Source organism: Scomber scombrus, chromosome 9 (genome assembly GCF_963691925.1).
Source record: "Scomber scombrus chromosome 9, fScoSco1.1, whole genome shotgun sequence".
In the NCBI taxonomy this organism is placed as follows: domain Eukaryota; kingdom Metazoa; phylum Chordata; class Actinopteri; order Scombriformes; family Scombridae; genus Scomber; species Scomber scombrus.
In genome coordinates this window covers 5,349,969-5,377,454 of record NC_084978.1, presented here as the reverse complement: position 1 = coordinate 5,377,454, position 27,486 = coordinate 5,349,969, and the positions used below count along the sequence as shown (strand labels likewise).

The following is a 27,486-nucleotide window of genomic DNA, read 5'->3' as shown; positions in this document are numbered from 1 at the left end:
TTCCTGTAAAACTTACAGGCAGATTTTGGTTGTTTTGCTTCCAGTGTGTTTTCCTCCCTCACAAGAAAATTGCTGCTGCTCATTAGCTCCTATTTGAGGAAAAGCAAACCAAAGCTAAGGCTCGGTAAAGCGAGCAGAGATCTCACCACGGCTAACTACAGGCAGCACTCTGTGTGTTAGTCTAGCGGAACTGCATTACGCTGGATTAAAGGTTCATTACCCCGAAATCCCTCAGAAATAGAAACTTTCTCAAAGTGCTTTCAAACCAGCTGAGTGAAATAAATCTAATTCTGGCATGTTGCTATCAAAACGGGGCAGAGCAGCGCTTACTGATCCTTAGAGCTCAATTCAGGACTAGCTGCAAATGTGAAGTCCAAATAAAGAGTTGATTTTGGTGATTTTTGATGCAGACAAACCACCAAACTGTGGGGATATGTTGTGTTTCATCACATTAAGAAACATCCATCCCATCACAGCCTATATGACTGTGTATATTAACATAAAGGTGTGATAAAGGTTTTAAAAACAGGATTTTAATACGGGGCTCATTTATAAGACAGGGCCACAGGATTTTATAATAATGGAGCACCAAAGCTGATATTATGAAAATCACCTAACACATTTTAAATTACTCAAATAGCCAAAAGCCAAGTGATACACTATGAAAGTGGGGTTATTTATGGCTCTGTTCCAGTCTTTCCTGTTGGCTTGAATAGTGGCTTTAAAAAACGTGTAGCTTCCTTGGTAGTAAATATCAGCTGTATAGAAGTCTGCTTGGATTCAGAGCAGTCTAAATGGATTCCTTTGGCGACACAAAGTCGTGTCAAAATATATCAAATCATCCATTAAAACAATAGTTCAGTATAATCCACTTCTCTCCTGTTTATAATCAAGTTGTAAACACTCAGTTTCTCCACAACACAACCAATTACATTTCCTCCAAGTTGCATTATTGCTTCCTCATAGCTCTGAATGCATTGTAGAGCTGCAACGATTAATCTGCAGCTATTTAGATAATTAAATAATAATTGTTTTAATCATCATCATCATAATCATCAAGCATCATTTCTCAAGTAATAATGCCCAAGATTTTCTGCCTCCAGCGTCTCATATGTGAACATTTACTGCTGCTGTTTGTCATATATGATGGTGAAGTGAATATCTATTAGTTGGACAAGCTACAGAGTTTTTAGGGACACCTTTCATGCCATCAGGTGATAATGGTGCGTTCCAGTTGTACTCAGAAGTCAGAAATTTCCGAGTTCTGAGTTGGAAATTTCCCACCAGCCCCGACCTTAAAATCCAAGATGGTAGCCTGGTGCATCAACAGTGTGAAAGTTGTAATAATATCCTGTTTATTAGCAGTTTTGTCTTATTTGTGTCTCATTAAATCAGTCGTACACACAGCGCTGTCTCACTTCCATCTGTGGACGCGTTGCTACGCTGTTGAAGTGACTTCATTCCCACCTCCGACTTCCAACTTTCAAGATAATTAGAATGAGTTATTAGTGTTAATGGTAGGGGAGTAATACCAAAATATAATGTGTAGAAGCACAGAAAACCACACAGTATTCATAAACCCATCAGTCAACCAATGACATATAAAGGACAGCGTCATGCTATCTGAAACAGCACACATAATAGTGTTTTTCTTAGATGCAAACACAGTGAGATTTCTTCCAGACACTACATGACTCAAAAATAAAAAAAATAAAAATAGTTGGCAACATCACACAACACTCTCATTTCTCTGAATTGCCTGGTTTCCGAGCACTTAGCGCAAGAAAATGGAGGGACACGGGGCCGTGATGAGTCTGCTGAGTGCACTTTTCTCTTTCACGACAATATAAAACTCCCACTCACTAACACACACACACACACACACACACACACACACACACACACACACACACACACACACACACACACACACACACACACACACACACACACACACACACACAGAGACACACACAGACACACAGTGCTAGTTTACTCCACCTCATTCCCCATGTAGCCTCCACTTGTTATTGTGCATGCCTTTGTGATTTGATTGTATGTTAGAGATCCCATAAATCATAAACCTGTCATCCACTAGATTTATTTTTTTTCACCCGCACCTAAACCGAGACTAAAAGAAGCTCCGCGATAGACAGACGAAACCGAGCAATCATCCCATTACGTGATGCTGCCGCCTCAAACAACAGAGCCAGGGCCCTGCGTGTCTGTTTATAGTCACTGAGATGCTTTGGGGGTTGTTTGAAGGTGAGCCGTAACAATAAGAGCGAGCCCGTCTTGATAAGCAATCAGCGAGGCCGACGCTGGAGACAATCACCGCAGAGCAAGCTCAGACCTTTCACGGTAATACTCTGCGGGATTGGTGACAGTTAGCCCCCCAAACAGAAAATGGTTACAGAATGGTGAAAGCAATCCTGAGGAAGAGTAAACTGACCACACACACACACACACAGACACACACACACACACACACACACACACACACACACACACACACACACACACACACACACACACGCTATTACATCCCCTCCGAATCCACAAAGAATAAACTGAATTTCTTTTGTTTTTAAAAGGTTACAGAAGAAGCAATACCTATCTGTGCAGCAGACACCCATAATTCTGACTTTGATAACTGAGGTTTCATATCATAAGAACTCAATACTAATACAAATATCACATCCAACAAGAAAATCCATTATTACATGTATTACCACACCTGCCCTGCACAATTCTGCAGCAGCTTTTGCACAGCGGGTTTATAAGATGGTAAAGATATCCGGCTTTCTGACTGTGTTTACAGGCAGATAAGAAACCAGGTTAATGCAGGAAGTCTCTATAAAGTCATGACACCGAAAACATACTTAAAGTTATCTGTTTCAGGTTGAGCTGAACTTTAGGGTGTACTATTTTGGACACAAGAAGTTTTGATGACTAATTAGTTTCAAGTTTCAGCACCTCAAATGTGAGGATTTGCTGTTTTTAGACCAATTAATCCAACGATGGATCTAATATTTCAGAAATTAATTGGAAGATCAGTCAATAATTAGTTAGTTGCAGCTCCGGATGCACAGCTATATAAAATTATATTAATGTGTCCTTTAATTCCTCTGCACTGCTGCTACAACAATACGTTCACCCATCTGGAGTCTTTGTTGTGTAATTATTAAGTTTCTCCAGCAGTAATCAAGCTGTGTTAATTGATTTTCATAACTGTATTAAGTAAACTGGATCATTTACACTTCATTTATATAACTCATCAGATTACAGAAAGTCGACAATAACCACATTATATATCCTGAGAGTGCATGGTTTGTTGGGCATGTGTGCAAATAAGAGTCATATAACTGTGTAACTAGTTTGGTGAACTACTGTTGGAGACTCTTGACAATTTAATTAAATTAGGTGTTGAATACTCAAAAGTTCATAGCTCTGTATATATATATGTTACCTTTCCTCTTTTCCTCTGGTACAGTCTCTCCATCCATTCTTACAGCATTACACTCTAAAAGTGGATAACTAGGTACTTTCAGATTGCAGAACACACTCAGTAAAAGTTACATTCATGAAATATTTAGAACTTTTTAATGAGCTCCCTTCAGGCAGTTTACCTAATCTGGCTTTAATCCTTAAAAAACTCTTTTAGTATAGTTGATTTAAGGTGTGCTGTACATGTTGTCATTCATTCTTCTTCAGGCTCCTTAACGAAAGCTCTGTGTTGTGTATTATTAAACAATACTGTACCTTTCTCGCACCACTCTGAACACACTCTTTTACCTTTAAGTTTACCTCCCTGACATTTCTGCTCTGTAAACTCTCCAGTTCTGCCTCCAGTTTCTTAAAAAAGTCCCAAATGTTGAAACCAGATGAAGCCTTTATGTAGACTAATCAGTATTGGGAATGACTGGGTTTTTTCCTTTATTAGAAGTTGCCCCTGCTTAAGAGACGTGCCCAGACAGCCAACACGTCGTGTAAAGGATGCTTTGACACCTTCGGACATGTAATTGCCTTTATAAATGGGTCTCAGCAGGATGGTGTTTTTACGCTCCAGCTGAGACACGCTGTCAAAATACTGCAGAGAGAGACACAAACTCGCCTGTTTCCGGTGCTTCTGACATGAAGTGTTGTTGTCAACGGAGCCGTCGCTGCCGTCAGTTAAGCTTCTCGACTTAACTTAATGAGCACGATAAAGAGAAACTCACACACTCTGATCGGCGGATCGTATGCAGCAGAAACAGAAACATGTCGATACAGTTTTGAGTTGTTCATGAACTACACATTCAGAGTGTGTTTTTATTAGTTTGTACTTTTACTCTGCTCAACTTTGGGAAGCAAAAGAAATTCATATCTTTCTCTCTTTGGTTTCCTTTAACAGGCGATGCAAAATCAGAGGACACGGCCAATAAAGAGGCGGGAGAGGAGAAACCAGAGGAGGATAACGACTATCACCGTAGCGACGAGCAGGTAAGCCTTAATTTACTGATACACAGAAACTTGTCTTTTATTCTCCCCAGGGTAAATTAAATGGGCAGCCTCTCTTTTTACCTTGTTAAAGGGTAACTTAAAAAATTGACAATTAATTAGTTTGGCTTTGATATCTCCCTGTTTGCCATTACAATGTGGGTGGAAGAGTTTGTTGTGCTCATGCTTTGAAAATGACATTTAAAGAAACAAATTCTCTATTACCAGAATTTAAAACCTGTTGACATCAATGTTTGAAGATTATTCAAACTACTTTGCACTAAAGAAATAGTCACAATCCTTAAAATGTGTTAATGTGGAGGCAGAAATCTGAGATAAATATCTAAAGAATTAAATAAAACTGAAAAGTAACCGATCTGCATAGCGAGATTCCACTTTAATATAATGAAGCTCTTTAATACTGAATCAGCTTTGTAGTGTATAAGGAAGTTTGGGAGGTTGCACCCATTGGTTTGTCTTTAAACTGAGATTAAATGAAGGAGATTGGATAAAATAATTATGGGTTGTGTAGCAGTCTGTCAAGGAATGAAACACAAAGGGGTAAAAAAAAAAAATACAGTCGGTGATAATTATTGGTACAATTGCCTTTTTAAAAGCCTGAACACCAATTATTGCCTTTATAAAAGCCCCCATGTGATTTACTGGGCTGTTTTACAATTAGTGGGTGCTTTTGTCTTTGGTTTTTCTTTTTTTTTGGGCGGGGGGGGGGGGGGGGGGGGGGGGGTTGGTTGGTTAGTTGCTGTATAGATCCACTTAGTGACAGACACCACAGCCGTCCACTGACTGCATTTAAAATGGAAATTGGATTTTTTTTTCTCTCTTCTTCTTGGTTTCATTTGTATTCTGGCACATTCTCAAGCAGTGGAAAATGATATTAATAATGCAGCGAGAGAGAGAGAGCGGTTTTATTGTTGTGTTGGACAGACGCTATCAGGAACACGCTCGCATTCAGAAAGCGACGCATCTTTTTTCTTCATGCACTCTCTCATGTTTCACCAGCTGTAGAAAATCGGTTTTGTACCATTTTTAGCTGTTGTGTTTAAGAGGATGGAGGGAAAAAAAAGACCAAACAAACCCTCTTCAATCAAGCAGCTATTTATTGCCGTGTGGGGAAAAAGCAGCCTGCCCTGATGAAGGTGAAGATCTTGCCCTTTTAGATACTCAGTAGACGTGCAGAACGCATTCAGAATAGCTAACGCGACGGCCTTGTGTGAGCCGAATGCAGTAATGTCAAATGTCACGGAGACGACGAGGGAGGGAGTGAGAGAGTGGGAAGAGCAGAGAAATACAAGATGACTGATAAAAAGAACGAGGGATTTTTACAGGATTGAGAGGCGGTGGGGAGAAGAAAGAAAAAAAGCCCTGATGATAACAAGTCGCCAGGGTGACGAGGTGGGATCCAAAAATAAAATCATATAATGTAATTTTTCAGGAGTTTAGGATAGAGGGAGGGATTGTGTGAGATAGTGGTGGTGATGGATGAGACGTCTTACAGAGAGGAGACGGCTGAAATAAGAAGATGACAAACAGAAAATACTGTCACACAAAATTAGGGATTCTCTTTAGATCCACGTAGGGCTGCAGCTAATTACTATTTCCAATATTACAGTTAATTGTCTCGGTTAATTGATTAATTGTTTAGCTTGTGAACTGTTAAAAATTTGTGAATAAATTGCATTGACAGTTTCTTAGAGGCCACAGTGATCTCAGTTCAGAGCTTTATTGAAACATCATTGCAGCATACAGCACAACCAAACTTGATAGGAAACAATCACAATCCCAGTTAAAAGTATCAAAAGAGTATAAAAGAGTGAACTCTGTCATCCATTAAAAGTTCACAACCATACTCATCGTTGATTGGATATGGAACAAATTTGTACCTATTTGTAGGTAGCTTATATCTACGTCCAGAGGGCGGAGGGGAGGGATGAAGAGCTCGAGAAGATTGATCTTCTGTAAAATTCATTTTGCTTGTTCTTTTCTGACTAACCGTCCAAAACCTTGAGATATTCAACTCACTGTTATACATGACAAAAACCCAGCAAATTGTCACATTTGAGAGTAATTGACTGAAACATTGCAGATCTAGATCCAGGTAATCTTCTATGTTTGTTTTTTTTTCCTTTTTGCAGACTAATTTAAGATTATGCACAGATATGGAGACTGCAGTTGTCTCATATGTTACTATTTTTCAAGAAGAATTGAGTCTTTGGACCCTTTTTAGAAATCCTCTGGTAGAGTTAGTCGACATCAACAGTATAATTTTTGTCCCATCGTTTACTCAGAGAAATCTCTCTGATTTATTTGATCTGTTGAGAGTGTTGCTGTGAATCAATTAGCCGGCCTGATTTATGACAATATTGGATTTTTATGATTTTTTATTTATTTTTGCATCAATGTGATGAAGCACCATGATTTAATTGAACTGATTAGATTTCCTGGATTAACCAACGCTATCATAATGAAAGATGAACTTATGTGAGAACGGTGGCGAAGAGAGAAGATGAGAAAAATGCATCTTAAAGAGTTTATAGAGATAAAAAACAAGGTGTAGAAGATTTACAGCAACAGTTGCAGTTCAGGAAGGATGAAGATGAGGAGGAAGAATTGTCCCAGAAAGCAGACTTGCCCCCCACTAACCTCCCCCCACACCCCATGCCCCTTACACAGCGTCACCGAAGATGTAAGAACCGGCAGGCGAAGCGGCACGCTTGGCCGACTTCCAGAACACTTACCCCGCTGTCTTCTGGACGACCTTTCAGAGAGTAACCTTGGGGTGTGAAGCAGTGCCAGAGAAAACTAATGAAGGCAGTGACACACCACCAAAAAAAAAAGAAAGACAACGAAGCCACAATTAATCAGAGAAACCTACTTTATCTGCAGCATGGAGTCATTGTTTTTAAGGAGTTTCATATTTTCAGATGTGGTAGATTAATAAATTGAATAAAGTGAAGCTATTTATGCGCTTCAATAGTCTACTGATACATTATTAATACAGCCTTGGATACTTCAGCCTGATTTATCGGCGGTTCAAACTAAATACTCACACAGACAAAACTAAAGCTTAAAGACTTAAAGCTTAAAGAAATCAATGCCAGTAAAGAAACGTTGCCTCAGACCACTGTAAGCATTCAGGGCTCAGTAATGAGCATTAAGCTTATTCTCTGCACGACAGTAAAAAGCCACATATGATATTTTCTTGATTTGCCTCACCATTGCATCAGTGACATCTGTGAGTCTTGCAAACAACAACATGATTTATGTCCTGTACGGCACAACGGGAGCGATTGAGGTTGAAATATTTTAGGTTCAGTTTTGGGGAGCTGCCATGACGTCCACACTTGTATAAAATCTATGGTCATATCAGACAGAGTTAGTGCCACTTCTCACTAAGTCATAGATCTTTGGGTAGGCCCATGTCATGTGTTTTAAATGTTTCTGATATATTTAGGGAGCACAAGTCACAATTTAGGGGTAGCTGCCTGTTTCATAGGGAATCTTACAGGTGGTGCAAGGTAGGCCCTCTGAATCACTTGATGATTGAGGTTGTGGGATGAATGGAAGATGTTCTCCCACACATTTTCTCTTCCTCATCAATGACCAATTTCTTAATCGGGGCCTGAGCAACGGTTGGTCCTTCTGTGTTTGGTGTTTATGGCTGACACAAGTCCTCTAGTGCAGTGTTTCTCAAACTTGTTCACATCAAGGACCCGTCACCAAAACATTCATACATTCTGTTATAATGTTACTTATGGATTGAATTTTAGTGAAAATAAGTATTTCTCCTTTTTGCTGTGGACCCCCTGGAACCACCTGAAGGACCCCACTTTGAGAACCATTGCTCTATTGGGTCCTCTGATGGGTGGTGGGTCTATCCAGCTCACCACTGGATGCATTTGTAGTCCTGTACCCCCTGTCTTGTCTCCATAATCACAAACTGCTGTCTTTAGTTGAAGGTACAAAAGGAAAGATGTTCCTGGTAGACCCAAAAGGAAGCACAGTTCTTGGAAACTGATAAGCCCCCCTCAGTTAAATGTATCCCCTTGATTATTCACCCCTTTTTGAGGACCATGCTACTCAGTCAAACTGCTTATTCCCTGAAATAAAATCTCTGTTTGGCCACAGGGGGGCGTTCAGGTGCCATTCTCAGCTACAACCCTGATATTTTTGCACTCTCCTTTAAAGTTTCCTATTTGTGTGAAATAATGTAAAATGCAAAATATATCATGCAGTGATTATCAGTTATAACCAAACATTAAATAAAACCGCTTAAATGTATCCCATCTGTGAGTCTGTGTCTGTGTAGCTGTAGCAGGACTCAGCGGCTCCATAACAACGTCACTAATGTACTGTAATGTAATGAAACTGACTCGCAGACTGCCGTGGAGCCGCTGTGGAGTCCAGATCACCACCCAGGCTTTTATTTCACATTATGAGCCTCCCTTATCACCATCGCTACTGGGAAGCAGATATATATGTATATTATAGTGTTGTTCTTTGCTTCTAGAGGGGCAAAGGGTTGCACTGAGGCACTGTCTAGTGTTTGTTTTAAGGATGGAGATGATTTGCAGTTTAAGCAGAAACCAGGGGTAATGTTAGCTCTTCTTGTGTGGAAAGAAAGAGAGATATAAAAAGAGAGAGAGATGGAGTGATTGTGACAGAAGACACCCACAAGTGAAGAAACATAAGGCCTCCTCTCCTATTCTTTGATATGTGGGGGCAGAAACTCGGTTGGCAGTGATGCATTCTGACTCCTGCAACCACCGACTGCCAAAACCACCTACTGTGTCACCTCAGGGGGAAGAAAAACAAGCGCATGGGCCAATAGCTGTGACACCCCGGTTATCTGAAAGGAGCCAATGAGCAGAAAGCAAACAGACGATGCCGGTTCAATGAGATGTGCAGTGCAAGTTTAAGGAGAGCTGAGGCTCACACTGAGAGCCGGTGAAGTCAGCAACTTTTGTGAGACTTGGAGAACTCTGTCAAACAGGCACAAACAGCTGGACTGCTCCAGATGTGTTTCTGCTTTTTACATCTTCTGTTAAAGCTAAACATGTACAGTCATATAGCATCACTGAGAGACTGTAGTCTTTAATTCCCAGCACAAAACAAAAGTGTTTGATGGATGAAAACTTATCCACTAGGGCAAGGATAAATGATTGCCCTGTTAGCTAAAGATGGAGTTTATGTTTTAGTTTCTTTTCAGTGGTCATTTTAGTACTTTACAGGCAGCTTGTTAGTTTAGTTTAGTCTATTTGCACATAAAAATGAGGGGAAAAAACACAATGCAAGAAAAGTAATACATGCAGATTTGTTGAGATCAAGAAAGTGAAACAATAACTAACAAAAGAGGAAATGTGCAGGAGCTGCTTTGGCTCAGGAGGTAGAGGTCCACCGATTGATGGTTCGATTCCCTGCTCCTCCAGTCCACATGTCCATGTGTTCTTGGGCAAAATACTTAACCCCAAATTGCTCCCGTTGCTGCGCCATCAGTGAATGAATGTGTGGGAATGTGTGTGAATGGGTGAATGAGACATGTAACGACATGTACAGTCCATGTACCATTTACCATAGGAGGAGCCAATAAAACCCATCAGAGCTTGTCAGGTGGCTCTTCTATTGTGAAACATACAACCTAAAAACTTAAGAATAAAGAAATATAGACAAACCCTGTCAGGCTACATTGCACTTCATTGTCAATTTGTCATATTTCACTAGTTTAAGGCAGCAAAGTAAATTACATTAATAGAAGCTCAATATCAACCTAACAAAAATTGCTAGCTTGCTTAAAAGTGCTACCTAGCCAACTAAAACCACAGCTTTGAAGAAGACACAGTAACATTATGTACTCCATATAATACAGGAAGGTGTTTTCACTGTTTATCTAAACAGAAAATTAGTTAATATAAAAGATTTAGCTAAAACTTGAAGGCATTTCCTTTTATTTTGCACACAGTGGTTGTGTTAGCAGACAGTTTGAAATGTGAGTTTAGTAAAGCTGAACTCGATGTGAAAGCTCTGCAGAGATTAGCTTCACCTCCATGAGTTAATCCTCTGCTTGGGACATTTCCAATTAGACAAATTATGTGAAATTTGCAATGAGGAAATTCATGTATGACCTAGCACACTAAGCTGCAGTTTGTCAGGCTTCTGCTTCGAGCTGAATGCTAAGATTAGCATGCTAATGCGGTTTCATGCAAAAATTGATATGCAAAGGCGCACATGTTTAGTATGTCACGTATGTACAGTTTAGCTTGTGAACATGCTTACGGACAGCCTGTTTGCATGCTGTAGTCACATTATGCTCAAGTGTTAAGCAATTATGTGTTCGGAAAGTGGAAATTTTTAACAGTTAGCATTAAAATCAGGTCCAGAAAAGTCTTCATGGGAGCAGTTTTCAATCCACTCAGCAGTCAGGGCTTATTATATATTTATACATGAGCTGCATATACTGTATTCCCCAAAAAATATACATGTTTTTGGGGAAATCTTGCCTTGTTAATAGCAATTTAAGCACTCTTTAACCACATTAAGTATTGATAACCTAACGAGGACTATAAGAAACAGTCTGACTCTAATGCATTCATGGTTTACGTGCATTTGTCTCTAACTTTGAACTGTGCTGTATTTTGGTATTTTTCCCCACAGTAGCAGATGTTAAACCTTCGCTCTGTGTTTTGTTTTTCCTCTCACAGGTCAGCATCTGCTTGGAGTGCAACAGCAGCAAGCTTCGGGGTCTCAAGCGCAAGTGGATACGCTGTTCAGCACAAGCCACAGTCCTCCACCTCAAGAAGTTCATCGCCAAAAAGCTTAACCTGACATCATTTAATGAGGTACTGATAATAACACGCTTCACCTGCCTGGAAAAGCAGTATAGCTGAGAGGAAACCACATGTAGTTCTAGTGATGGTATATATATATATATATAGGTATCTGTTAATATTAACTAAACTTTTGGCAGACTTTGAACCAGTTTAAAATGCTTCCTGATGTTTTTTACTTGCTAAAATCCCCAAAATGTCAGAATGCACAGTGTATTTTTGCAAGTTTTACATAGTTTTTTTCATTAAAGGACAATAAATAAATTGCAGAAAGGGATTAATTAGTACATAAACTTCAATAATTATTCTAAAGGAGCATCATAGGTTTAATATTGGTTTTCATTTCAAGGAGTTTCAATCGCAAATTACATAATTTTGTGACCACTGCTAAATCTGTGACATGCCAAATGTAGTTTTAGTGATTAAATAACTACTTAAATCACAAGATAAATAAACATATTCAAATATCTATAAATATTAACTAAACTTTTGGCACATTTGGCACCAGTTAAAACTGCTTTGTGCTGTTTTTTACTTGCCAAAATCCCCAAAAAGTCAGAATATATTGTATTTTTGCAAGTTTTAAATTGTTTTTTTATCATTAAAGGCAACTAAATAGATGACAGATAAGGTTTAATTAGTACATAATCACCAAAACTTAAATTAATCTTAATTAAAAGGTTTCAACTGGGTTTTTTTTTACAAGAAAAAAGCATCATAGGTTAAACAGTGGTTTTCATTCCAAGGAGTTTTAGCCCAAAATCACACAATTATGTGACAAATTAATCATATGGATTACCGTTCTCAGTCATCTTAATTCCTCAGTTTAACTAATACTGTTGATACAATCATGTTTTCTTCTCTTCTTTTTTCATTATGGACTGACAAAGAGTGTTGTGTTGCATGTTGTCTCCCAAAAATGGATTTGTAGCAATTTTGGAACAAATCTCTTTAGTTCTTGGCTTTTGTTTTAACTTGTTTTTAGAGCACCAGCTGGGCATTGTGGGACATTTATACCACAAAATTGAGTTAGAATCAAAAGAACGTACACAGAGGTTAGTTCAGTGTACTTTTTTTATGTTTATGTTGAATTTTGAAAGGAACAATCCAACTTGTTATATCTCGTTTTAGTCGTTTTTCTATCTATCATCTTTACCGCCCCGTTCACAGCAGCGGGGGGAGGGGGGGAGGCGACAATTCGACAGATGGATTTTTAAGATGCTGTGAATAATCATCGCAGGCGCCTTGTTGTCTTCTATTTTTCTCTTTTTCTGTGTCTCTTTTTTTTCCTCTTCACTGGCTGTCACAGAGATGAGTGGGAAGGCTCCATCATATCGTCGGCCTCCATAGCACAACTTTGGCAAGGCGGTCGCTCTCTCTCCGCCAGCCATTGTTATCCTATCTATTGACTATCAAAAAGCTGTCGTTCGAACAAATTCCGTTTTTTCAGCGACGAGCCGAGCCGCGGAGCTTTTACGACACGCCGCTTTGTCAGAGAACACTGTGGCATTTACTCAGTCGTCGTGTTTGTAAACCCGCTGTTGTGGTCCTGTCACCCATCTAAAAATCTCTCAGGAGCCGCATGTGTGAATCCATTAATAGAAGAAACGCCCAAACCGAGCAAACCAACCTCTTAAAAACTTAATCTTCTTAAATGACTGTAGACACATGTAGAAGATATCATTAAAAATACTGATAATATACATTTTAAATGATGCTTTCTTACATGATTATCACATTTTAGAGCAGTGGCTTCTAACACTTTTGGCTTGTAGGTGAAAGTCTCTTGTGACCCTTTGTCACAGTTTGTCTCTGCCTTAGAAAATCTTTTAATGAGCCGAGAAAAACAAGCTTGTTTTCAGCTTAGTGAAGATGCTTTTTCTCCTAATAATTAAATGGAGTTTTAAAACATTTGTTTAGTGTAAAAATAGAGGACTTTTCTCAACCCATGAAGGAACTTTGTCCTCTAAATTTGGAGGCATGCATTGTTTTCACTGGACAGCTACTGAGAAAAGTCATTTTTCTTCTCTCATTAATCATCTCAGATTTACCTTGAGAGCTCTTGTGGGGATCATGTTTTCATGTTAGTGAAGATGCTTTTTTCTCTAATGATTAAATGGATTTTTAAAATGTTAATTTAGTTTAAAAAGTAGAGGACTTTTCTCAGATTTACCTTACAATCTCTTGTGGTAATCATGAACATTAGTTAGTGAAATACAATTTTAGAGAGAAACCTTCCACAATATCTTAATCTTCTTTGCATAAAGTAAATCATAAATGTACCTATTGAATGATTAATTAAAGAGTTTAAAATGTTTATTTAGCTTAAAAAGTAGAAGACTTTTCTCAATCCATGAAGGAACTTTATCTTCTTCTGTTTTCACTGGACAGCTATGATATGTTTGAGAAAAGTCAGAAAATATACATATATTTTCTTACATATCTTATTACTTTCCTTTCCTCTCTCATTAATCATCTCAGATTCACCCTGTGAGCTCTTGTGGGGGTCCTGAACATTAGTTTGGGAACTACAATTTTAGAGATAACCTTTCACAATCTCTATAAACCACAGAATTATGGACATTTTTGCTTAGAAAAGTGACTAAAACAATGAATCATATATTAAAATAGCCTCCTCTAGAAGGAGCGTCTTTGGTTAGGATTATCAAAGCTCAGGCACAACTTCCTGCTCAGTATGAAGAAATCAAAGAATATAAGGGTTTTTTGTTGTTTTTTCTTTCCACCGACATGAAAAGCCTCCATTGATTTTTCTTTTTGGGGGGATTTTTTATTTATTTTTCAAGATGAAGTCACAGCTTCTCAGCTCTTCCTCAGGATTATCTCTCTAATCACAGACTGTTTTCACCCCTCTGTGGTTGCTGATAAAGGCTGGCTGCTGTTCATCCATCAAAGCGTATTTACACTGAGAGCCAGCAGGTGGCGCTGTGGCAGTGTTCAGGCTTCTCCCTCCCTCCTTCCTTTCCTCCCTCCCCTCCCTGTCCTGTAGTATTGATTGGAAAAGTAGAGCCAGACTCATGTTAAGTATTGAACTTCTTGTGTTTTCCCAAAAAGCTTGACTGCTGCTGCACAGCTGCCAGATGCCACTTAATGCCAAAATAAGTTTCCCACAGTTGCCCCTTCAAAAAGCAGTGATTTATTTTTTGTGAAAGTGGAAAAAAAGGAGAGGAGAAGGGCGGAGTAAAGGTGGTGAAAGTTTTATACCTGTATCACGCTGCTCAGAAGCCTCCAGCTGGTGTTTCTCCTCCCTGTGTGTCATGATCTTAACGTCTCCTGAGAAGAAACAAGGGATTTATGTGTTTGCTGGCAGATTCTCAGGTGTGATATTGTTCAATAATTTGCTCCTCTGTTGTTTTTTTCACAGCTGGACATTTTATGCAACGAGGAAATCTTGGGAAAAGACCACACGTTGAAATTTGTTGTTGTGACAAGATGGAGATTTAAGGTAATGAATGCTTCAAAAAGGAGGATATTTTATCACATGGTGGTGCTAATTGTATGAAAATCAATGCATTGATGTTAATATAAGAATTAAATTGCACTATAAAGGCATCAGTAAATTCAGCTTTATTGATTTGTAGGTCTAATATGATTTTATTGATTGGATACATGCATAACAAATGAGCTGCAAACAACTGATTCAAAAATATTAATATATATATTAAAAAAGGTTCTCAGGTGAAATAGATTAAACCTCAAAGAGATTGAGAGCTCTATGATTCTGTACTGAACTTAATTTTCTTTTATTATTCTTATTTTTATAAGAAGTATTATTATTATTTCACCCAGCTGAGCTAAAATCAATTTAATGGCTCCGCTCCTTTTAGTTACCTTTTCGACGCCTGTCAGACTTTCCATTCTAGCGCTGCATGTTGATGCTGCTTTTAAAACTATTGGTCCCTTTTATTTCATTAGAAGACAAAAGCTGCTTGTTATTTCGAGTCAGCGACTGTCCCGACTCTGTTGTATTTCATTGCCTGTAGGTAGCCAACTAGCTAATCAATGTTAGGTTAGTTTTGTGAGTTAAAGTTGGTTGAAAACTGACTTTAAATATTTCCAGCTGTGTTCTATCAACATGAGAAGCCTGCAAAAGGGTTTTAAGTGTTCACTTCATAGCTACGTGACACAATGCTAACTCAGCACTCTTGTTTTTCTTACTGGAGCTCTGTGTGCACCACTTCAAAGTTTGACAGGACTGCTGTGCTAGACAAGGGTTAGAGAAAAGTCTATTAAGAGGTTTCACACAAAAACAGACTTGTGCTGAAGTTATTTTTTTTGTCTTTTTCATTCCAGAAATCTCCCCTCCTGCTCCATTACAGACCCAAGATGGATCTGCTGTAGCTAAAACGGACACAACGGTTGTTTTTTTTTCTTTTGGCCCGGTGGCCGCGGACTGTGCCGAAACCTTTTTAATTTATGCAAAGACGATCAACCAACACCAAGCAAACACCCGACGGTAAAAGTCCACACAAGCCAGCAAATCGGGATCTAAAAAGGGGGGAGGGGAAGCGAATACAACGAGAACTGGCCGAACCTCCAGCACAGGTACTGCAACACTGGCGTGTTTTTAGGAACTAAAACAACCATTTTTTTTTGTCTGCTACATCCTAGATATGTGAACAAAACAAAACAAAAAGAACAAAAAAGAAAAAAACAAATGGAGAGAAAGCATATATTTATACTTTTGTACAGAAGAGACACATGGAACCAAGACACTACTGGTGCTCTGTTTACACGCAAACAAGATGTCGGGAATCACGTGACCGTCTTTTTGAGCTTCGTCCTCCCGAGACAAAGACTGAGAGGAGAGGAGAACGTTTTTATATAAAAAAAAAAGGTGTTTTTTTGTTTTGTTTTTTTCTTCCTTTCCACAATTCACTCGACACGTCTTGGGAGCACAGAAAGTATATGGAAAAAGTTATATAATAGGCATCAATCTTAAGCAGTTTATCAAGTAATTTGTCTCTTGTTTGTTTTTTTTTTGTTTTTGTTTTTTTAAATTTCATTTTGTTGGCTCTGCCTAATTTGCTATTGGGTTCTTGATGATTGTCAATTGTGAATAGGCTTAAAAAAAATTTGTGTAGTAATTTATGTTCTATATACCAATATTGTACATAAAATGTCATTACAGAGACAGAGAGTGATTGAAAGAGAGTAAGAGAGACTTTAGACTGTTAAAAAAAGAAAAAAAGAAAAAAAAAGAGTGGATCCCAGAAGTGCTATCTATATGTTGGGGCGACTTGTCCGAAAGGTGATAAATTAGGATTTTTTTAAAGACAGACTCACTATCAGTATCAAAATATATGAAATGCATCTTTATGTTGTCAGAGAAAGACACAAAACAAATATATCAAATCCTTTGCCATTTGTGTGTATGTGGGGTCTACGTATTTTACATTGCTCTCATAGCATTACAACACCTTATGGCAGATAAAGGAGAAAGCTTCAAAAACTATCCCCCCAAACCCCCCCCCACCATGCTCCTCATCTCACCTACCTTCTCCTAATACAGTTCTCTTTCTTTTTTTTTGACAATATAAACAAGATTTTCTATCTGAACAATAATGCTACACAATAACACTCATGTTCTAAACTGCTTTCAAGACATAAAAATGCAACATTTACGGGGAGAAGCTGCATTTTTATTGACTATAATCTCATGTTTGTACACCATGCAGTCCTTAATATCCGTCCTTGTGTTCCTGCAGTCTTTCAGCAGCGACGGGCTTGCAAATACTTCCTCACCCTCATGTTTACAGCTTTTGGTTTGAGCTGCTAACGGCAGATGTGTTTGGCATTCTGCACACTTACACCATGATTTTTTCCCCCTCTGCTAAATTTGCTGAAAGTATTGTGCAAAGAGCTGCAATAGAAGATTTTTTTTTTTTAATGTAAATGTAATAATATACACTTGTCTCAATCATTCTGAAACAGCCTCAACGACAAAGTTGGGCTGCAACAAAGCGGGGCTTCTCATCCTATTTTCCAAAATTAATGTTTGGTTTTAAGTATGGATATCCCCCCTCCCCCCCACACACACACACACACAGGAAGTGATTAGACATTAGTCATTTAAAAGCAAAGTATAAGCAAAACAGAGCTGCAGTATAAGAGCCGGTTTGGTCAACATGAGCGCAGTGAGTGCAGATTACCGATGTCACATTGTTGCGGAGGATTTTTTTGGGGGTGTTTTTCAGTCACCTCTCACTGCCAGTCAGAGCTGCAGATGTGCACGAGTTGCACAGCGTTCAAGAAAATCAGTGTATGAAATTTTCTGAAAGTCTAGCGGATATTGTTGTTATAAAAATCAGTGTAAAAACTTAAAAGTGGAGGGGAGATTTTTTTGCAGAATAGCCAGTTTTCAATATGTCGAAATTTAGTCTTTTTGAGAAATAATTCACAAATTCAGGTTTAGCACAGGAGATTTTTTTGAACATTTTGATATGAAATTCTGAATATTTAAAAAATAAAAATAAAAATGACTATAGCTCAGTCATTTTGGTGCTTCTATAAATATAAATGTAAGTTTCTAATCTTGAGGAAAAGTTGTTCCTCGGGAGCTTCTTAACTGTGTGACACAGCAAAAACCGATGTTCTGTTTTAAATCAACGAGATGTCTTAACTCGCCACATTCAAAGCTAAACTTCTCTATATAAAAAAAAACAAACAACAGCAACCCTTTGTAACGTTCCCACAACTGGATCCCTAAAAACACCATGTCAGACCTCAAGTAGTATTACCTCACTGACCTGTCTCGTCAGTCATTAATTATTACTTTCCCCTCCTCTGTGCATTGTATCTGCCCACAACAAGCTGTCTGTCTGTTCCACTGCAGGGCTCCTACGCATCTGTTGCAAAGACAAAAGGTTAATTTAAGAATTTGGAGAATAAATCTGTAAAATATGAACAAAAAAACTTGATAAACAATCCTCTAATCCTTCCTATTATTGTGATATTTGCAGTTTTGTGGATGTAGCTCGTCCAACATCCATCATAATCTGTACATCTAACTATCTATACTATTATACTATAACATCTGGAGACATCAGATTTGGAAGTGGACAGATGTGTAGGAACCCTGCTCCATAAGGACCTATGATATGATATGATGTGTGTGTGTGTTAAAAAGTAAAACATGTTTATTAGCCTACAGTACAGGTCTGTATCAAACCAGCTCAACCAAAACTCCTCCTTCAGTCTTTTCATGTCATCTCTGCATGTTTCAGTTCACTTCTGATCGTAACTAGTTAAATGTTTCAAGGCCCTTAGATCCAGTCACCTAATGTAAAGTGACCATTGTTTTTGGCTTTTTGCTTCTTTTTTTTGGCTGATAAATAATAGAAAGTATGATTTGTTGATTTAAAAACAGCCTCCAGGTGATTAGACTGGTTTACTGCAGTGCAAATCTAGCTGAAATCTGATTATTAAAATATAATTTGCAGCAATCACACCCCTATTTTTCCAAATACTGTTTCCTCACAGTTTTCCTATTTCTTTTAGCCTTCTGTAATCATTGTGATTGCATATAAAAAATCATTTAAAAAGCTAAAAACAACGGGCCTTACATGTTGGATGAGTATCATGTCAGTGCTTGGTGAAAAAATCTCCCGAAACACGTAAATGTGCCGCTACTTTGTCTTTTTTGTAAGTGCAGACTTGGTGTTGTTGCACCCCCTTACAGTACAGTACTACTCTAAAAAAAAGGCTCATACACAGGTTATTTCATAGCAGTAAGGTCGACGTTGAGTAAAAAGTCCACATCAGTTTGCAAATGCTGTTTTGACCCTGGTATCAGCCGTCCTGCATATTAAGCATTAATTCTTTTTTTTTTTTTTTTTTTTTACAATTCAGATATCTAACTTCAGTCCATGAACTTCACTTCATCCATTACTGAGTCTTTTCTAATGTTTTAATGGTTCTCTTGTAAGCATTGAGTCTGTTTATGATAAAAAATCTCTTAAAATGTACATCAGCTTTTTCCTCAGGAGATTAAGCTGTAAGAACATCCAAAAAAAAAAAAAAAGGTGCTACTATAATGATGACTGCAAACACAATTTTCATCAACAAATTGCTGTATTATGAGGAACTTTGTTTTCTTTTGTTTTTCTTTTGGTTGTGTTCACACTGCATTGGCTCCAAATTTCAAGTTTTCTTAATTGGCGTGATGAACCCTTATTAAATTCAGTTTTTAGCCACATTGATGAAAATATGAGGTGTGAAATCGTCAGTGTTGCCGTAACAAATTGCACATTTTGACGCATTTGATCTAAGAAAAAACATCTCACACGTAACAGTGGGAAAGAGGCTTAAATAGCTGAAAAAGATGGAAATAAATAAAAAAGAGGAAGACTGAATTGACATATTTTACTTACATGTGATAGTGGCAAAAAAAAGGTGCAAAAGACAAAATGTGCACAAACTTAAAAAGAAAAGATGTAAAAGTAACGGTCTTGTGCACCTTTTCTGTCACATCTCATAAGTAAAACAGTCTTTTTTTGCAGCAGTTGACACTTTTTTCATTTTACACCCTTGCAGGTCCTTTCAGTATCTATGAAAAACACTCATATTTTTAGTTTGGACGTGAGCACAAACGCTTGCAGTGTGAACAAAAGCCTTGTCACTGTCGTGTTTTCTCTGAGTATTGTTCAAAGAATCCTGTGATCATGTTTGACGGACATGCAACCTGGTAAGAAACAGTGGGGTCTTCTTCTTTTTCTTTTTTTCTCTCTTCTAAACGGGGCTTTGCCACAGTTACGGTCAGCAGTTGTCTGTCTCTGCCTCTGGTGCTTTCCACGGTGCTAACAACTCCTCGTTTTTCAAACTTCTTCAAGAAAGAATCCGGTCAGAGACAGAAAAGCACTGTGTAGCAGAGTTCTCCTGACGCCTGCTGTCAGACGTCTTTGCGCTGCACCTGAACGCTGCTCCAGTCCTTGGGTGTCTTTTCTTGTCAGAGCTGTCTCGCTGTGCAGATAAAGAAGGTGCTGGCCTTTCTTTTTTTCTCTTTGTCCTCCTTTTTTCATTGATTTGTTGGGTTTGGTACCATCACTTGCCCAGGCTTGCTCTGGGAAAGTAAACAGAGGGAATTCTAAATAAGTCATAGACTGAGAAGCTGGTGAGAAATTGGATTCGCTATCTGCAATTTCCTGCCTCAAAGAGAAACTCACACTTATTATAAAGGCTTCTTTCTCTTGTGAGATGTTTGCACCTTTCAGAGTCAGATTGAGACTTGCCTCAATCTCTAACAGATAATTGGCTCTGAAAGTCTAGAGCATCTAACTTTTTTAAAAAATCACATAAAATTGGATTCCGCTTTAATATTTCCAAAGTTCTCCGGAGCACTTGGGATATTTGACCTTCTCACCAATGTGTGAACACTGCTGGCTTGAATCCTCTTAGCTCACCGAAATGGATCGATGTTCACACTTCTTTTTTTTTTTTTATCGGCACCAACATTGAGACATCAGTGCTGCTACGCTTGACAGCCAAACTAAGAGGCTTACAGGAGGCTAGACTCTGCCCGGCTCCAGATAGGGCTCGATATCAGCGCTGAAAGGTCTGAAAGGTCTTCTGCACGTAGGCAGAGCCGTGATCTGTCAGAATGTCGGCTCTCGCGCTCATCTTCTCCAGCTCTGACCTTCAGTATCCGTCAGCCTTGTTTATCTCCTGCTAGGATCCTGGTCTGAATCTCTCACGGGTGAGCCACGCGAAATTATGATTCAAGGTGCTTTCGCTGCTTCGCCCGGCCTGACAGCAGCACCAGCAGATCGTGGTTGACTCTTCTGCCAAAGAGGATGTAAACCTGCTGCTTGGTGCACAGTTTCTGCAGTCTGAGATGTCTCAGAAGGTTTGCTCTCTGAAGGCTGCAACATTCATTTCAAGCTTGTCGGCAGCAGAATCACTCACAGCAACCTCGTCTGTGTTTACTCCGCTGTAATGAGCGTCCACTCTGGGAGTGTGATAGTTCTTTGTTGGTCGGCTCACTCTCGCCCTCATTTCTGAGTTCTCTGCAAAGCTCAGTAATCTCACAGACAGGCTTTGTTTGACAGCGAGGGGAAACCTTGAGGGTCATTCAGACTGCTACACGGACTAAAACCACACACTCTTGTCTGGCTGCGTTGGCATGGCGCTGCCGCTGCCACCGGCTCTGAAAAGGCTCAAGTGCACTGAATCATGTCGCCATGGGTGGTGCAGCTTGAAGAGCAAATGACTTGGTTAAATTATGGATTGTTTTACCACTTCAGGATTGTGAGCGATGCTTTTAGAGATTGTGAAACTTGAGGAGAGTAGGATCGGCAACAGACGCAGTAGTTGCAAATGATTTCCCCCCTTTGACATTTGTGTGCGAGTGCTAGTATGAAAATGCCGGTTTCAGTCATTCCCCGAATGTACTTTTGGGAAAATCGCTCAACAGCTACCGAGCCTCACAGTGGCATGCCCCCCCTCCTTCCCCCCTCCTTCTCCTTCCCCCCATGAGCCATAGCAGATGTCATCAATAAATCTGTCCAGTTTTGTATTATTGTTATTTATTTATGCTGAAAAAGTGACTTCTGCAGTTGTTTCTTGGTTATTTTTTGAAGAGATTTTTTTTTTCTCCTTTCTGCTCAAATTTGTATTTTCTTTTTTCTTCAAGAAAACTTATGAAAATGGACTGATGCATTAAAAATGGCTTAAATTATGAATTTGCAATGGAGTTCCCTTTTCTTTTCTTCTTTTCTTCTTTTTTTCCTTTTTTTTCTCTTTTGTATTATTCCAACTGTGTTAATGTCTTCGCAATGCTCTGTCTACGTATAACAAAAACACGTGTGTAAGTTCTTTTTTAGGTCAAGCTCAGAAAAAAAAGACAAAAAAGACAAAAAAAAAAGAGAAGATAATTGAGTGAATCTGGCAACGTGGTTATTGTATTTGCAAGGAAAATGTGCAATATACGGTTCTCAGATGGTTCCAGGTTTCAGCATTAAAACTCCACTGTTTTTAGTTTGACTTTTTATTTTTTTCCAGTCAGGTCCTCAGGTCACTTAATGCCTTCTGGTCCTGAGGGTGACCAGGAAATCTCAGAACATACACTAATGCACCCGAAATACAAAACGACTGGATTTTATTTTAGTCTCTTCTCTCTCTTTCTCTTCTTATCTGTTTTTGTTTGTTTTTTCTGTGACAATTTTTTCTCAGACTATTTTTGTTTGTTTATTTTTTGTTTTCCAGGTTAACACAGGCACTTATTCAGGGTGTCCTTTTCCTTGCCTCCTTTTTGTATTATTGTTATTTATTGCACATGTAATGAACTGGTTTCCATTGCCACATTTAATTCAAGGAGTTTGGGGTCTAGAATGGGGCTGGAATTTCTTACTTACAAAACTACAGAAGCTTTTTGTCAAAACCTAACTGTGTATTTCATCAATAAATGCCTTTAAAAGTGCCGCTGGTGCTGTGTGGAGTTATTTTGGGGGTCGAAAACACAACATGCATTATAGTTAACCTTCTGTAGCTGCTCGTACAATCTGAAACACTTCTTTAGGTTTATGGGTCAGAGACAAATAAGGGTTGAGCTATTCAAAAATATATTTATATAAATTGTTTTAAAAGCAGCATCAGGCTTTTTAATAGGTGTTTTATTGTATGACATTTGCAGCATTTTTTACCAAAAGTGAGACTGAATGCTCCTGAAAATGTCAAATGGCGTAACCACAAAAGAATGATACATATTAAACATTTTATCCACCTACAGTGTATTTAAGTGTACTTGGGACACACTTTCCCATTCACATCAATGAGAAAGTGTGTCCTAACTTTTGACTGGTACTGTATAAAAAATAATGACTTCATTTTAAAACATCAAATGAAAAGAAGACATTTTGCAGTATTTCTACACTTAAATTTGAAAGCATTTTGTCAATATTGAGCAGGACATTTTCTCTAAATAAGTTTTGACAAATTATGTAAAATTTGTTACAAAACAGTGTTGTGGTGGAAAAGTGGATTATATTCATCCCACATTTTAGTTCACATTAATTTTCCTGTCAGATTTTTATGGAAAAACACTGGTTACACCAATAGGACACTAGGTTGCATCACATAATTGATGCAACCTAGTAGTTTTTTAATCAACAACCTACTAAAACTACTAATTCATATAATTGGAAGTTGCAATGATGTAGTTGGTTTTCTCGCCTTTTAAAAGCTAATTCAATAACAATTGATCAAATAGCTGTAATACAGAAGCAGTAACTCAAAATGCTTTTTAGCCTTTTTAAGCTAATTTTTTTTAGCTCTATAATACATTTACTGTTATTGTTCAGCCTCAGTTTTCACATGAGCATCTTGTCAAGAAAACAAACTCTTGTGCTGATCAGGTAGCATACAGTAAGTTTATTATCACACTACAGGCAGACAAAGTTAGTGAGGCGCTGGTGAAGACTGTAAGAAACATCTGGTGATGTTAGAGCCAGATGTTTCTCACTTACAGAGGGTGAAAACCAAACTAAATGTTAAACACAACATAGAAAATGAATATTAATGTTGCTCAGTAGCTGCTGGATTAGGTTTATTTGTTAACGTTTTCGCTGTAACAACCTTAAAAAGAAGTGAGACTATGTTACCAGGTTTGTCAGCTGGTGGTCTAATAAAGAAGCTGCTGAAATATCAGATGTAAAAGCAACCAGATGAATAACAACATGGTGATTAGCATTCGTTCTGCATATTAAAACTACAATGCTACTTTTGTTTTTTGAAACAGAAGGCCTATTTTTTTCTTATTTCTTCCCCTCTGAGAGTCGGAGCTTCACTTGAGTATATACAGTAACACAAAATGCTAAAATGTTCTCAGAGTGCTGCTCGTAAACTGGCTGTATTCACCCTGAAGGTCAGCTGTTTAACACACATTGAAATATTGCAGCACTACTGAGAACCATAAACTTTTTTTAAACTGAAAGTTGCATAAGACAACATATAGTACACACAGTTCGAGCCTCCTACACGACAACTTTTGGAGCGGAGCAGAAAAACCCCTCAGCAGAGAGATTCACCCTGAGCTCACAGCAAAGTAAAAGAGCTTTGATTTTTCTTGTGCAATGTTTCTCACCCAGTGAGTTGTTTCCTTTTGGCACATACACATTTTTAAAAATGTAATCCTTACATTCCTTACGGTCTAACTTGACCCATTTTTTACATTTGAGAGAAGGAAAAAACACCTTAAAATTTTTTATTTTAGTCAGAAATGATGACTTACCCTCATGTGACCCAGAATATAGAAAAATGGAAATATTTAACCTTTCTAATAATGTTTTTGGCTATCATTTATTCAAAAAATACCATTCAAAAATATCATTTATTCACCATTCATCATCATCATTTATTGAAGGTGTTATGTTCTCCAGTGTTATATAACATTGGACCATTATATAGTGTGACTGTACATTTTTTAAATGTTTTCTCCATCAACAAAAAGCATAAAAACTAAAGAATAAAGTCTCTCTGAGCTTCATTAAAGTATTGATCACCACTTTATTAATGTCTGATGACGTGTTCATGAATGATTTGTTGTTCCGAAATTATAAATAGTTATGAGGGGATACTTTGAAATGCCTGAACATGAACAGTATGTAAGGGTTAAGTTTTAGCAGGGCAAGAAAACATTGGATCAATCAAAGGATTAACAGCAGAAACTAACTGACTGCCTCACAGCACTGTCAGGCAGCCAGTGGAAAGGCCTCAGGTGTCCATCTGCTCACTTTACAGCTGCAGATATACATTCAGCCAATGTCCTGTTTGGCTTTTTAGTGGTTGAAGTATGAATTTATACTTTGAATAGCCAAAAAAGAGCTGTGGGAAAGAGCTGCAGTTGTACTGTGTGTGTGCAAAAAGTCAAACTAGTCTAAATGCAGTGTTTCCAAGCTTGAAGAGACCATTAATATAAAAACTTGCTGCAGGACCAAGATGTCCTTTTTAGACAAATTATCCGCTGAGAGAGTGAATAAAATGTTAATGGGAAAACAAATGCACTGCAAACTGCTTTTATCAATGTGTTTTTGGCTTGTTTAGGCAAGAAATGATTTGTTGCTTGGAATAACTATGACTTGTACAAGAAAAGGTAAGATTTTTGATGAAAGCCTGCCAGAAATGTGACTTATATTATGCAAAAACATTTACTTTTGGACAAAAAGGTAAATAAACCTTAGCTGATATTATGAAAAGGCTTAAAATTTCACCACAAAGTCGTATCTTTGATGTATCTGACGGCTGACACTGTGGTGAATCTGTTACTCCGAGCAGATTAAAATAATGGATTATTTTCAAACACAATTTCACACATAAGTAGTTTCCAGTGTGACAGGATTGGCTGCTTTTACAGCTGCTATCAGGCTTTTGACGTTGGAAGCTGGAGCTGATAGATTTCACTGCATCGCCATTAGTTGAATTTGAAATGAGGTTTTGAAAGTACGGAGGATGAAGGCAGCATTAAAAAAAAAAAACATGCCCAACCCACGCCCTGCATTTACAGAGCTTATAATGTTCATTTGTTTTGTTTGACTGCTGAAATTATAACATCAAGTCTTGGATCAACACAGTATATACAAATAAGAAGCATAAAAGACTTCACTGTGATAAAAAATGAGTGAACATTAAACATAAATGGACATCTTTAATCCTCTCCACAGCAGCACTGACGCTGATATTCATTTAAAATGACAAATATATGAATTCATTTTCTCTCAATGGCCCCTCGCGGTGCAGAAACCGAGTGGAGGTTTTCGTTCGTCGCTCGCAGTTCGAGGTGAAATTACTCTCAGAAGACAACCGGATGCGATGTGTTGTTTGTTTTCTCGGGACCATTAGACGGAAGCTATTTCAGTCAGTATCTGTGGGCGGAGTGCTCAGATGTGTGAAATGAGAAGAGGAAAACCACATTATTGACTCATTAACCATAAAGTCCGTGGTATGGAGACGGCGGATATGCCTTTTATTTTCCATCACTGGTGTTTTACCCCCGTAGTGCTGTAATTACACCAGCGGGGGCATCTAGAGTCAGGGCCGTTAATCGGGATGAGATACTAAAAAAAAAAGGTGTTTGGATGGATTCCACATTAACAGTGTCGTATATATTCTGTTTCAGTTTGTTTTAGCTCTTTATGATGTTGCATTGAGTGACATTTTCAATCCCATTACTCCTTGTTTTGGCTGCATCATCCTGTTAAATTAAAATATTCTAAAAAAGGTCTCGTACATCTAGATTTTATGCACATTTTTCATATTTCCACTAGAGTTCAAAATACAAAATGTAGTGGGTTTAACCTTTGTGTCATCCTCCCGGGTCAAATTGACCCCGTCTGTTTTGACTGTTCCTTCTTTCCTCCCTTCATTCCTCCCTCCTTCTCTCTTTCTTTCCTTCCTCTCTCTTTCCTCCCGTCCTTCTTTCCTTCCTCCATCCCCCTTTCTTCCTTCCTTCTGTCCTTCCTTCCTCCCTCCCTCCTTCTCTCTTTCTTTCCTCCCCCCTACCTTCCTCCCTTCCCCTGTCCTTCTTTCCTTCCTTCCTCCCTTCCTTATTTCCTTTCCTCCCTCCTTTCCTTCCGTCTTCCTTCCTCCCTCCTTTCCTTCCTTCTTCCTTCCTCCCTCCCTCCTTTCCTTCCATCTTCCTTCCTCCCTCCTTTCCTTCCTTCTTCCTTTCTTTCCTTCTTCCTTCCTTCCCTCCTTTCCTTCCTTCTTCCTTCTTTCCTTCCTTCCTCCCTCCCTCCTTTCCTTCCACCCTCTATTCTTCCCTTCTTCCTCCCTTCCTTCCTTGACTCAAGGACAACAGGAGGGTTAAACATGTCTTTTTCTTTGTCTTTGCTGTTTTAAACTCTGGCTTACGATAGCACTATTTCACCAGGTTGTCATGTCCAGTTTTTCTAGTTATTAACTGGGGTCAAGGGGTCAAATTGGGCCCTTAACAGTATATAAGAGTTAAAGAAATATTTGAATGCAGCACGTCTAGTTTTCCATTGTGATATATTTCTACTGAATATCAAAGGGTTTTAATAGCTACTTACTTCCACTACCACACTGAGTGTAGTTATCTCTCGGGACCATCAGTGACGAGCTTCCAAACTGATCAAAGCAGAAGTCCAGACAGTGTTGTGCAACTCCATATTTTTAGTGGGATTATGTGATGCAA

General features: G+C 38.5%; 2 protein-coding genes across 2 annotated transcripts in view; one reads left to right on the top strand and one right to left on the bottom strand.

The window, feature by feature from the left end:
* Positions 1–16,375, top strand: part of LOC133986001 (polycomb group RING finger protein 3) — a 71,302-nt gene extending 54,927 nt beyond the window's left edge. The window contains exons 7-10 of the mRNA XM_062425762.1: positions 4,394–4,482; positions 11,196–11,333; positions 14,704–14,784; positions 15,633–16,375. Coding sequence (XP_062281746.1) covers positions 4,394–4,482; positions 11,196–11,333; positions 14,704–14,784; positions 15,633–15,680 — 356 coding nt within the window. The 3' untranslated portion in view covers positions 15,681–16,375. The remainder of the gene's footprint in view (positions 1–4,393; positions 4,483–11,195; positions 11,334–14,703; positions 14,785–15,632) is intronic.
* slc49a3 (solute carrier family 49 member 3) overlaps positions 1–27,486 on the bottom strand; it is a 249,080-nt gene that overhangs the window by 78,319 nt on the left and 143,275 nt on the right. The window lies entirely within an intron of this gene.